Raw genomic sequence first — 14,002 nt, forward strand, 5'->3', positions numbered from 1 at the left:
AAAGGACTATGTACGTGGAGTGAGAGCGTTCCGTATACACTCTCCCCTTTCAACCGTTTTTGGAATAGTAGCTGGATTCGTTTAATGACCTTCAATCATATATATTAGGCTTTTGCATCCAGATTGTTTTTTTCAACACTTAGTCGTAACTCTCTTCGTAGAAAAGTGTTCACTCATTTATAATTCATTCCATCAGTACGATTCTTTTCTTTCATTGTCCTTCCCTTTACAAACTAGGCAACTTCCCTTCTAAATTCATCCTCCATTCTATTTCATCATCTCCTTTTTTTCACAACAATTCCATCACACCTCGCCCATTTCACTTTCAGTAAACACTTTTGCAATTTAATCTTTTAACTCCTCTCCCTCTTCTCCTTCCATTTCCACCCCTAAACCTACCGTATTCGCATTGTTTCAAGTGAGGATCATGTGTTACAGAGGTCCATACAAAGTGCATTTCTTCTTCCTGTTTCATATTCCACACCCAAATTTCGAAACACTGCGCTTTCACTATTTTTTTTGTGGTCTATCCTAAAAGTGTTTTATTTCGTGTACCTTTTCTATGGAAAGAAGACTACGTCTGCTGGATCATGTCTACCGAAGAAATGTATAATGTTTGCAACTCTCCTCTCTCCTAGGATCCAAAACGCATTGAGGGAAGGATCATATCTGCCGAAGAAGACGGAGGCGATGAAATGAAGTATATCGTTTTCTTTCCTGGAGAAGTGAATTACTATTACTATTTTGAATCCGAACTCTGTCTTTGTAGTGACACTGTTGACACTATATTTCCTAAAGGTGTGCTGTGTGGTTTCTATTGCATCTAGACCTATTCCTCCATCATCCCTTTCAGCAAGGTGAGCTATCGCATGAACAGATTCAATACATGCTCGATGTGTGAATTCGAACAAAACCTCACGCATAGAACGAACTTGACAATGCGACCAGTCGTCGCTCGCTGTGGTACGACCTCCTCTTCTACAAGCCGCAGACCCTGCCCAAGCAGTCGAAGAGCCTCTCAGGCTCGCGCGCGAGCGTGGATCCCACGGTGCTGCGCCTGCTGCAATACCCGATTCCCGAAGAAATTCGGTGCTTTTTGTGGTCTGAGTTTCTGAGTGTGCGAGACAGCTACGTGATCGGGTATTACTCGATCATTCGCAACAAACAATATGGAATCCCAGCGAATTCGCTGTCGGTGATCGAGGCGGATTTGCGCCGCATGGAGATCTCCAGTGCGGAACATCGACAGATGCTGCGACTCCTCGTCGATTCTAGATGTGATTTGATGACCGATAGACTTCGATTTATCTCCACGATTCCCAGATGGGATATGTGCAGGGCATGCATTTCTTCGCGTACATTCTTCTCAAGATTTTCTCGGAGGAAGAAGCGTTCTTCGTTTTTATCCGCGTAGCACACTTCGAGATAGATTGAGACGCAGGTCGTCGAGTTTTTACCACCCAAATACTATGACTTTTTTCTCGAAGGCATCAACACAGATCTCCTTTCTATCGCAGCTCTTTTAAATAAACTCGATCCCATCCTCTATTCCAGCATGGAGCAGAAAACAGGAAACATGATCTTTTTCTTGTCACCCGTTTATAAATGGCTGGTGGACTTGTTCTCTCACCCCTTTATTCCTTCGTTTTCGTACTCCCTTCTCGACCTCCTCTTCTGTTTCGGCAATTGGTCGTTGGTGATCGCTCCGTTGGCCATCATTCTGGAAAAGAGAAGAGAATTTCTGCTGTCTTCGAACATGGAGGAGATTACGAATATTTTTTTGCAAATTGCCTCAAAAATGAGGAGGGAAAATATTCCCGTGGTTATTAACTCGATTTATGAGTTATGTCTTTTGACTGATATGTACCACTTCCGAACGAGTATTACGCGTAGAAATGGGATCAACGAACTGCGAGAAGGGTTGCGAAAAGATTCCAGTTTGGGTCAGCGTCGATCTTCCGATGGAACGGAAGTGGACGAGCAAAACGGAGTTGTTGCCGATCTCTGCAAAGTGGACAACGCCTACCATACGTCAGACCCATTTTCGCCTGTCAGTGAAGTCGATTCTACTTCGACGGACACTCTCCGCAACAATGCGGATATGGGTCTTTCCATGCAGCTCTCGATGCATATGCGTCGGATAAGCTCTTCCTTTAAGCGAGTGAACGGCGTCATGGACAATGACTCGGTGGCTTCCGGCAAGAATCGTTCTCTGCGAAACTCATTGGAAGTGATCCAGAGCGATCGGGTTCCTTCTTTTAACGATTTCTCGGACAGCAACGAGGAAGAAGAAGTGGATTTCAACCCGTGGAGAGATTCGATCATGGAAGATGAGTCGATGTCGTTCGACAACCTGCTGGTAGGAATGGACACGAAGGGCAGTCGCGATCTGACGTCTGTCGTGGTGGCGAACTCGGCGAATGAGACGTCCAGCGATGTTCCTTCGCATGTGGCAGTTCAGAATCCGTTGAAATGGAATCAGTCCAATGCTCTGTTTCGAAAGGTGTTTAAATTGTATGATGACATCCGAAATCAAAGACAGTATAATGTAAAGAGTTTAGCGAGCGAGAGTGTTGTAGATTTGCTTTCCTGGGGGTTACTGGTAGGGAAATGGCCGCTTTCTGTTAGAAAAGGAAATTCGAATCAATCCAGAGTATTTAGATCAGTATTTGATTGTTTGTTTCGATTCTTTTCTGTCGTGTATCAGAATTATTCGGTTCCGCGGGGAAATATAGAGAAACTCAGATTAATATTTTATCCACTTTGACATGGTAAAGAATGACCCCATCAAGTGTGTTATTGTCGGGTACAACGTGCCATTGTTTCCTGATTTTTTCTAGGGATGGAGCTGTAGGTAAGACCAGCATGCTCATTTCTTATGGGTCTGATGAGTTCCCAGTAGAATATGTGCCAACAAGTATGAAACTATTAACATTTTAAGTGACATTCTAGTTGTAGATAATTATAGTGCAGAACTTCAAATAAATGGAAAAACCCAGATACTAGAATTATGGGATACTGCTGGTCAGCACGTTTTTTCTATTTTTTGAGAGATAGGCCAAGAAGAATACGATCAGCTTCGCACTCTATCCTATCCTGAAACAAATATATTTATAATATGCTACTCTATTGTGGAGTATTGATTTTTTTTCAAATTCACAGCTAGTCGTAGTTCCTTCGAAAATGTTACGAAAGTCGCTTCTCTCGTCTCTTTCTCATATTTAGTGGTACCGAGAACTGCAGTGTTATTGGAAAGACGAGTCCTGCCCGGTGCCTGTAATGTTGGTAGGGAACAAAACGGATCTCAAATCAGATCCTTTTGTGCTGCGAAAGCTTTCGCAGAGACATGAAAGTGTCGTGACTCTAAAGGATGTTTTCTTTATTGTTCTGCGCTCACATGCTAGTCAGAAGTCATGGCAAAGGAGATTGGTGCATTAGCAACTGTGCAATGTAGTGCAAAAACGCGAGATAATTTGAAGACTGTATTTGATATAGCTGTGAATGTATTGATTTGCGCTCCTTGCGATGTAGTGTGCGTTGGAATTAAGGTGCTCTCAAGAGAAAGGTTGTACTATTCTTTGATCTGTGTTGTTGACGTTTTTATTCCTGGATGTATCTTTTTATGTTCGAATTATGTGATTTCGTGTTTGTTTGATACTTCCGCGGTTCTTTTCTCGTTTTGCCTATGGAATTGCTTCCCCAATTGGGTTCTCCGATTTCTCTTTGAAAGACTATTTCCAGGGCAAATTGAATTTGGATCATGAGTGCAGACGATACGCAGAGACGAATCAAGCAGATGTGCGATTTTATTAAGCAGGAAGCACAAGAAAAGGCAAACGAAATCAAGATCAAGACGCAGGAGGAATTTGAGCTGGATCGTCAGATGCTGACTCAGGAGGGAAAAATGCGTGTTCAGGAAGAGTACGCCAAGAAGGAAAAGGACTTGCAGGTCCAACAAAGAATTGCGCAGTCTGCTGAAATTGGAAGACAGACCAAACGACGTATGGTGGCTAGAGACGATCTTCTGAATAAATTGTATCAACTTGCCAGAGAGCGTCTTGCTCAATTGTCTGAGAAGGACGTGGATAAGTACGTGGAGGTGCTGAAGGATCTGATTCTCCAAGGACTTATCAAAATCGAAGAGCCCGATATTGTGGTTCGTTGCCGCAAGGTAGATCTGGATTTGGTGCGTCGTATTATCCCTGAGGTGCAGAATAAGTATGTTCAGATGATGAAGGACGAGTGTGGAGTGGATGTTGTAGTCAATGTGACTCTGAACGAAGATGAAAGCAAGATGTTGCCTCCTCCTCCGAGCAACTCTCCCATGCTTTCTTGCGCTGGAGGTATCGTGATGGAAGGTCACAGCGGTCGCCTGGTTCTGGACAATACGTTTGACAAGAGACTTGAGGTCTGTTTCCATGATTTGAAGCCTGTGACTCGGAAATGTTTGTTCCCTTCTTGTTAATGATTATTTTTAAAGCAGGTTTGTTGGAATCATACTTGTTTTTACACGTGGACGATGAGCACTTCTAGCCAGTTGAGTTCGATCAAGAATCTGATTTCGGATGTATCAAGAATTGTATCGTTAGGAGAAAGGTGTAATTCGGTAGGAGGAGAATACATCGAAGATTCTTGATATCCTGAATCGTACATCCGATTCTAGTATACCAAGCATGGTTAGTCAGCTAGATGATGAAGAAAAGCCAAGATTGTTGAAAAGCATATATATTGGACTTGCAAATCCTGAAAATAATGGAAAGCTCTTGAAGTGGTTCAATGAAATTAGCGAATCCTCAAACATTGGTGTTGTTGTCAAGGCAGTGAATTCTCTCTAAACGGTTTTGTACATTGTTTAGTGATATGTTTGTTGTTTGTAGGAAATAAGGTTTTGGGTGGATATGGTGATTCTTTTCAAGATGTATCAGTATCTCTAATTCACTCAGAAATGTTTGAATATACGAGTTGCTAGTATATGCGATTATTTGGCATGCCCAATTGATTTTGTAGTTTCACAGGAAATAGGATTTTTGTTTTTTTGGTGTTTGCGCTTTATTCAGCATTTCTTTCTCTGTTACCTCCTACGGAGTCGATTACGTTTTCAAGAGCGACCACCCCAAAGCCAAAGTGGGTTCGTTCTTCTTAGTGAGCGTGTGAATCGCAGGTCTCTCGATGGTGATCGCGACAGGAACGATGTCTGGCTGTGGCGGCGACGTTTTGCTCCGCTACTACAACCTAATCAATGAAGACTTCACCGTTCCTCGTCGTATGTCGTAGGAGCTTGCTCGCTTTGCTCAGCAGAGTCACCGACGATAACATCGAAACGCATTCACAGAAGCTTCCGCAAGACTTAATCCGTCCCACCTTATTAGTTTGTTGATTTTGAATGGACCCAAAGCGAAGTGAAGCGAGCCTTCTTCGCTACTCTGCTCTATATTTACTTACTCGATCCGCTGCAATTCATTCGCGGTGGAGCCTTGTTCGATGATGTGCGATTGCTTCCACCCTGCTGATGTAGGCGGTCTGTCGAGTTATTACTTTCCAATTCGTTCTGGTTACGACGTTGTTGAAATTCTTGGGATGGGTACGGAATGGAATGGAATGGAATGTGAAGCGTAGAATGTGTTTGAGAGCGTTTCTTCGTTGTTCCCTGCAATCACCAGAGTGCCCAAGGAGATCCCTGCATTTGCCAGGAGATGGAGTTTTGAGGATATTAATGAGAAATCGAAGGATTTGTAACATGTTGAGTTTGTTTTTCTTTAAAACATAATTTTCTTTTTGGATGAAGCATTCTGCAACACTTGTTTTGACTCTTTTGCTTTGTGTTGTTTTTGGAATCGATTCTGCAGACTGTGAGCAAAAGGGCTTTTCTCCTTCTCTTCTATGTTCTTCTTGTGATAAATTGTCTGCATTCGTCGGAGACTCTACAGGTGCAATTTTGATTATTTGATTCAGTACAGAATTGGTGAATGAGTGCAGAGCGTGCTGCACAGATGATTCAATAGAACAGATCGTAATAACAAGATGGTGTAGAGCTAAGGAGTAGAAAAAAGTGGAGAGTGCGAAGCTGAGTATTCATCCCTTTAGTATTGGTGCTTATCCGGAAATCAGAGAGTTTATTGAGAAATACTCGAAGCGATATACCAATTTGAGCATCAATGTGAGTTCGATTTTGTTGCTTGAATTTAGAAACGCGCAAATGTTCCTTCTCCACGTCTACAAATAGTCTATGAAAATAAAAAGATTGATGTCGTTGAGTAAATGTGTTATTGTGTTGCTGATGTAGTTTGAGTGGTTGGAAACAGCAGCAACTTCTCGATTTCTGTGATTCCATTTTGTCTAGGGTAGAATAGTTTGTAAAGCATTGTTTGATGGAAACGCAAACACGAATTGGTTGGGTCGTGTTGAATCTGTTTGTAGAAAGAAGACCAAAGGGTAATGGTGCTAACATGCTTGTGCTATTATGGTACACAGGACACTATTTACGAATATCATTATACATATGATCAACTCACTATAACAAACACCATCTCTTGATCAATCCATTAGCATCCACTGTGTTATAGGCGTGCTTTGATATAATGCACACTGCGATGATTACTGGAATTCACTGTTCAACGTGATTCAATAGGATTAGCACACAGTAATAAAATCAGTATAACAGAAATAGGAGTTTGAAGAATGGCTGTATTTGAAAGTGATGTTTCTACAGACAAACAATGCGATTCGGAGTAAGTCATAGTTGCGGAGTGAAAAATAGAGAACTCAATCGATCCACATGTTTTTGTTCATATGATAGCTTGAAATCAAGTACCTAGGTGATGAAAAGAAATCTTTGGGGTATAGTGCGAAAACAAGTAATACAGATAGGATATTATTTGGTTATAAGATAATTGTAAAATGGAGCCAACTAATTAGTGAAACAAACAAAATAAACGATTGACAATCGAAATAATCTACAGAACAATCTCTTATTTTATGTAAGAAAAAATATATAAATATAGTATTCTAAGGTCAAAGGCAAGAAAGAAAACAAAATACTCAAAACACGTCTGGATAACATCAAAAAGAGTCATCATTATGGGATTTATACACAAATAACAAAAGGTTATAACGCAATAACAACAATAAGCAGCAGCTACAATAAAAAGTTGGTAAAAACAGTGAATTATTCATTTTTTCTCTATTTCGATGCAAAAGTTTGCTGATTTTGTCAATTTAGCTACCAGGAACTATTATATCGATAGTTCCATTATTCAAAATGTGCAGGGATGCTTGAATGAGGAAATGAAACCAAATGGCTGGATTTCACTCATTTTGAGTAATAAAGAATGCGTAGTATTGCAATTCGATAATGGAATATTCATGAATCAAGGATTTGTCCTCAATGAGCAGAAAGTGTTGAAAGTGTTTGGAAATAATCGAATTGGTGCTATTTCATATAATGAAGAACAAGCCATAGAAGCAGTGGAAGGAATCGTGGATTTGGATCATGGAAGTCGATTTGAAGGCTTGATATTGACAGAAAACAAGTTTGGAATTCCATTTGGATATGGTGAAATGTATGATGATGATGGATTCTTGGTGTACAAGGGCGTAGTGATCAATTGGAAACGATTTGGATATGGAACGAGCTATCATAATAATGGTTTGATAGAATATGAAGGATATTGGTGTGATGATAATCGATTTGGAATTGGAAAAGTGTATGATCGATCAGGCAAATTAATGAAAGAATGTGAATGGTATAACGGAATTGAATGTGATACTGAGTATGAAGGAAATGGTTCAGAACCATTGAATATCGGAATGACACAATTGAATCTGAGTGACAATTGTGTATTGGTTGATTGGGATGTTTCATTGTTGTATAATTTGGAATCAATCGAAATCGGCGATGAATGTTTTGAATCAGTGAAAACATTCAAAATCGATGGATTGAATCGATTGAAAACTATCAAAATCGGGAGCAATTCATTTACTCAGAAAAAGAATTGGCATGGAAATGATAAATCGAAATCATTCCACATATTGAATTGTGAATCATTGGAATCGATTCAAATTGGTGAATACAGTTTCAGTGATTTTGGAGGCGACTTTGAATTGAAGAATCTACCACAATTACAATCCATTCAAATTGGGACAATTGGAAGTCAATCATACAATTTCTATTATAGTTCATTTGTGATTCGAGGTATTGATATGATATTGTATATTTGAATGATGCATAGATCTTCCAAGTCTACAATCTTTTACATTTGGAGACTTTTCGTTTTGTAATTCTTTATCAACAATAATTGAGAGTATTGAACGAATTCGAATGAAATGATTGATGTAGATCTTCCATCATTACAACTTATTAAAATGGGTGAGTGGACATTTCGAGGGAATGGCGATGATGATTCATGTTCTTTGACAATGCGAAGTATAATTGATTTGATTCTCTATTACAAAATGTAGATCTTCCAATTCTATCATCCATCTCATCCATTGGAGGTAGTTTCAAATATCCTCGGGTTGCAGCATTAGAAAGTATTGTCTGGTCTTGAATATTGATAGTATTCAGATATTCCAAATCTTCATAATGTCAACCTACCGGATTCATTTAATCATTTACTATATCCATATATAATAGGTTTTTAATGTATTCAAATATCACACATTAGATGTTGATAATCGATTTGGTCCAACAATATATACCAACTATTATATTCAATCAATAGACTCCTGTGTTGAGTCTGTTGTTATTCCCAATTGGACTTGTAATGATAAAGATTACACAATTCTTGATTTCTCTCGATTTACATTTGCGAAATCTATCGAAATTGGCGATGACTGTTTTGTATCCGTGAAGACTTTCAAAGTCGATGGATTAAATCGATTGAAATCTTTAAAAATCGGAAAGAATTCATTCACCAAAGTGAAACAAGTAACCTGGAAAAGAAACTGGGATAAGGCATACATTAATGCAAATGATAAATCGAAATCATTCCACATATTGAACTGTGAATCATTGGAATCGATTCAAATTGATCAATACAGTTTCAGTGATTTTGGAGGCGACTTTGAACTGAAGAATCTGCCACAATTACAATCCATTCAAATTGGGACAATCGGGGTTTATTCATACAACTTCTGTTATAGTTCATTTGTGATTCGAGGTATTGATATGATATTGCATATATGGGTAATGCATAGATCTTCCAAATTTGAAATCCATTTCTTTAGGGGATGCAGTTTTTCATGATTCCTTATCAACAGTGATTGAAAGTATGGAATGAATTTGAAAGAGATGATTGATGTAGATCTTCCATCATTACAATGTATTCGACTCGGTTATTACTCCATTTGGGGTAAATGGACTTCTCAAACATGTTTGTTGGTAATGCGAAGTAACAAATAATGAATTAAAGGACTGATTGTAGAATTACCTAATTTGGAATTCATCAATTCTGAAGGACGAAGCTTCGAGTATATTCGTATTGTGAAATTGAAAGGTAGATTTCAATATTGAATCCTGATAGTATTTAGATATTCCAAATGTTCAAAATGTCAAACTACCCTATTCTTTTGAGAATATTCAATCGAAAGCAATTTCGAGTAAATATATATTTCACTGTTTAGAATAATATTATGTGTAGATGTTTCTAGTTCATTAAAAAGAGTTTTTAGAATTAGGAATATTCGCAATTAATAAAGTTTCTTTCACTTTTTCTATAATTACTGTTTATTTTTACCAATGGCTATTAATAGAAGTATTAATTACTATTTAAGGCTGTGCTTTACGTTGGTACTATTCAGTTATGTAGTAAGTATAAGCATATTTTGTTTTTCAAGAGTATAACAGAATTTTATACACATTAAGTTATGATTAAAAAATAGTTTGATGACAAATACAATAACACTATTAGGTCAATGCATGCTAATTAATATGGTAATATATTCATATTAACCTTCACTATTGTGGCTGATAAATATTATGGGATAACAGGCACAGCTGGTTTGTTAGTCAATTATGGTTTGAATAATCACCAAAATATGTGTGTAACAGATTGTATCTTTGAGATTTCGGATCCTTTAGTAAAAAACGACAGCAGCATTCAAATATTCCTTTTATTCACCAATGTGCTACACAATTTGTAAAACATTTCTTTGCTAAACGATGCAAGACATTCGTCCCTCCATGAGAATCATGTCCATTATTTATTACTAATTATTTCGTTTAGATACCTAATATAGGTATCATCGCATTTAATGATAATCATGTCTATATATAAATAATTGGTTTAGGGCATGTAATTGTTGGCAATTAATCAACTCTACGAGCATGAGTGCATCGCTTATAACACAAATAGTGTTTTACTAGACACTCTATTATTATTTCGTTTATATTTTTATGTCCTTGCCTGTGTTCTATTATTTCAAACTATTATGTTCTATAAAATACTGATTATTACTCTTTATTTTAATATCCATTGCTATCTTATTCGCTTAAATGCAAGTCAATATTTTTTCTTCTATTATGCATATTACTACAAAAGGGTTGATTTACTCTTTGTAATTCTTTTTTGTCAATTGATTTGTAACACACATCTTTTTGAAAGAAATAGCTAAGTTAATTGCCACTTGAATATATTAAAAACTGTTGCAGGTTAGAAGTAGTTGTTGTTTCGGCAACTGTTAAAAAAAAGAAACTCATTTTGAATATCTCCTTCTGAAATTAGAAAAAGACCACTGTTAATTGACTGTAAATTGCAGTTCAATAGGACTGAGTATGGAAAAATTACGATAGACTTATACAATATAAACGGTTTCTATAGGTACCTATCATTTATGAATAATTGTATTCTTCATCATATGGATAATTGTCAATACATAGTGCCTTTGCACAAATTGAATATTTGTTTCAGCCATTATTAATTTCTTTCTGTGTGCTGTGATGCTGAATAATCTGGATAGATCGACTGATGTTTTTCCTGCTTCCAGTACCGAAAACACTACACTTGGCTGTTAATACTATTTATTTTTCATAATAATCAGAAACATATTATAAATGAATTTGAAAAAGAAGTATTGTAAGTAGTAGGGAAATGGCGTAAAACACGCGGAAATCCATTTCCTACCAAATAACCGTGGAAATCAATTTTCGACCATTTTCCGACCATTTTCTACCATTTCCTGCCATTTCCTGCCTGTCACCTCGATGGCCATGACTCGAAACACGCGAAAATCCATTTCCTACCAAATAACCGCGGTGAACTTTTTTTCGACCATTTTTCGACCATTTCCTGCCATTTCCTGCCATTGTCTACCTGCTCACCTCGATGTCCATAACAAGAAACGCGCGGAAACCCATGACTGCCAATTTCGGCCAATGTTAACCTGACTTCCATTGTAGGCCATGGTATCCATGGATGTCCAAAGTGAAAGATTGCTTCCTTTACTTCAGTTTATAATGCCCGAATGCAAGTGTGTGTATGTTGTCGTCCAAGATCCAACGTTTGTTATCCGTGCAAGTCATGAGTGTCTTGGTTTGTTCTTTCGTGCTGATGTTGAAGGCCTGGTTGTTGATACGCTTGAAGCTGCCTTCGATCACTGCATCTTCCTTCTTCTCTGCCTCGAGGACGCGCTTGTACAGCTCGATGTTCTTCACGCTCATCCTCTCTCCATCAATCACCACATTGCGAGGAACTCCCTTCGCTGCATTGTGTACGACGTGCTTCTCATCAACAAGACAGTACATCTTCGGTCTTAAACCAACGAACTCCGTGATGCGATGTCCGTTGTGTTCATCCTTGAAGATGGGACCAGGCAACTTCTTGTTGAAATTGAGGAACGAGTCCAATGAAGGGAACTTGCTCTTGTCCACTTCGTGATCGTAATACTTCACGAGTTCTCCATAGAAGTAGCTAGTGTTATCCAATTCCGAGAAGTCGAATGATTTGTACATGTCACACATCTTGTGAACGATGTTAGCGCGATCGTGCAGTTGCACGATGAGCGAATCCGTGTCCTGTCCCAACAACTCCACGGTGTCGAATGTGTTCTTGAGCACGTTGTAGTAGAAATCGTAGATGATGTGTTTGGACATGTCGAGAATGGCGAACCCGATGAAGAATGGCTTCTCCACTCTGCGCACCGGTGTGTTCAACTTGATGCCGATCAGATTCTCGGAATACATGGTAGTCCCAGCGATCATGTCGTACCCATGCTTCTGAATGATGGCTTCACGTTCATTCCACGTGTTAGCGAACTTCACTTTCATCCGTTTCAACCCAGTCTCAACGAATTTGCCATAGGTGGAGTTTGCCAACAGCTTATACAGGTTCTTCTCCACGGTGGTCTTGGACTTGGCTCGTTTCTCACTCAGCATGTTCACGTACTCGAAGATAAATGGTGCCTGCTTGAATCGAATGAGGTGGTGAATGTGTGTGACACGATATCCCTGTTGAATGCCCAGTTGCAACAGTGAGTAATGCACGAGATATTTGCGTCGAGGTACAAGATCACAAATGAGCTTCGGTGTATTCACCTCTTTCACCTTGTCCACAATGTCGTTCTTCTCAGCGTACTTCTTGATTCCATCAGAGTACATACCCGCCTTCTGTACGGGGAAGAATGGCAAGTCATTGAATTTATCATGGAGTTCCACTGGTGCCTCGATGTCACATTCGATGAAGAATCCGTACTTGCCGAACGTCTTCAGTGATTGCACCCACCCATTCGGATCACGATTGATCTTCTCCATTACTTCTTGTCGCTCAGGTACACCCACCAACTCATAAGGCATCATTCGATGCATGGCTCCTCCATACAGGTTGTTGGCGTCGAGGTAGTAGATGGATGATTGCTCTCCGTTGTTGTCAATGTTGTCAATGTTATCAATGTTGACCTTGGCATGCCGTTTCACGATCTGTGTGATGCCTCCTCGAAGGTTTTTGAGTAGACGCATGAAGTCATCGATATCATTTGTCTCCATCAATCGAATGCCCTTGCTTTCATAGAACTCACCCATGCGATTCAAGAACACTTTCACCAGTTGTTTCTCGGCGAGTCCCTCGTTGGCGTTGATGCGCATGATGTACTGAGCCCATTTCCTTGCGAGGGTCATGAGGCTACTCTCACCATGATCGCCCTCCATTGTGACCTTTAAGAAGAGCGAATAGGCCATTTGTGGTGCTGTGATATAATGCATTGGATCAACACCGAATGCCTTCAGTGTGGTAACGCGGAAATGCTCGAATGCATCAGCCATGAGAGTCACATCGAGTACATTGTACAACTCGTAGTACTCACCCCATGTCTTGATATCGAAAGTCTTCCACAACTTCACCATGTGATCATACTCGTCTTGTGGCATCATTTCACCTTTCATGTCATCGATGCATTGTTCACGAGAAGGAATGGTGGTGTTATTCAATGTGTCGTACGATTTGATGAGACTGTAAAACATGGGTTCTTTCCGTGTCAACAGATCGATGTACTCGTCACTCCATTGCTTGCCTCGTGATTCACAGTACTTGCGTAGTTGTTGTTTGGTGTGCACGTACAAATCGAGGTTACCACCGAGTGTCTGAGCCACGATGGATCTGAGAGGACTGCTGATGAGCTTCAACGAGTCCTTGAATTGAATGCCATTGTACTCGATCTGCATCTCCTTGTCTTCAGTGGTTGGAATGACTTCTAAGGAGTCACTAGAGGTTGAATGAGCTGCGATGAGTTTCATGATGAACGTGAAGTCGTAGTGCGATCCATTGTGGAAGTATACGGGTAGACGATAGTTCTTCTTGTTGAACGAGAGTTGGAGATTACACTTGGTGCAGCAGGTGCAGATATACTGCCCGGCTTCAAAGTTGCATATCCCTCCCTTCCCTGTGGTATATTCACCTGTCACATGTGCATGATGTCTCACTTTGTCGTTCTCCAGTTTCTTGTGGCAGAAGGGACACACGGTTGTTGCACGAAAGTCCCTCTCGATGCTCGGAGAGTTCTCCAATGGCAATTC

General features: G+C 39.5%; 4 protein-coding genes; all 4 read left to right on the top strand.

The window, feature by feature from the left end:
- Positions 1-1,042: 1,042 nt before the first annotated feature.
- Positions 1,043-1,434, top strand: GSBLH_T00002905001 (uncharacterized protein; the record flags this gene model as incomplete). XM_013041533.1 has 2 exons in its annotated part: positions 1,043-1,264; positions 1,297-1,434. Exons 1-2 carry the CDS (start codon positions 1,220-1,222, stop codon positions 1,432-1,434), a joined length of 183 nt encoding a protein of 60 aa, XP_012896987.1. The 5' UTR covers positions 1,043-1,219.
- Positions 1,435-2,778: 1,344 nt separating this feature from the next.
- Positions 2,779-3,143, top strand: GSBLH_T00002906001 (uncharacterized protein; the record flags this gene model as incomplete). Its single annotated transcript, XM_013041534.1, has 3 exons — positions 2,779-2,917; positions 2,953-3,024; positions 3,058-3,143. 3 exons carry the CDS (start codon positions 2,779-2,781, stop codon positions 3,141-3,143), a joined length of 297 nt encoding a protein of 98 aa, XP_012896988.1.
- Positions 3,144-3,760: 617 nt separating this feature from the next.
- GSBLH_T00002907001 (uncharacterized protein) lies at positions 3,761-4,465 on the top strand (the record flags this gene model as incomplete). The annotated part of the gene is made up of 1 exon (XM_013041535.1): positions 3,761-4,465. One exon carries the CDS (start codon positions 3,761-3,763, stop codon positions 4,463-4,465), a length of 705 nt encoding a protein of 234 aa, XP_012896989.1.
- Positions 4,466-4,519: 54 nt separating this feature from the next.
- On the top strand, positions 4,520-4,864 carry GSBLH_T00002908001 (uncharacterized protein; the record flags this gene model as incomplete). XM_013041536.1 has 2 exons in its annotated part: positions 4,520-4,579; positions 4,611-4,864. 2 exons carry the CDS (start codon positions 4,520-4,522, stop codon positions 4,833-4,835), a joined length of 285 nt encoding a protein of 94 aa, XP_012896990.1. The 3' UTR covers positions 4,836-4,864.
- Between the last annotated feature and the right edge of the window lie 9,138 nt (positions 4,865-14,002).

Source organism: Blastocystis hominis, assembly GCF_000151665.1.
Source record: "Blastocystis hominis, Singapore isolate B (sub-type 7) whole genome shotgun sequence assembly, scaffold_21".
Lineage (NCBI taxonomy): Eukaryota > Bigyra > Opalinata > Blastocystidae > Blastocystis > Blastocystis hominis.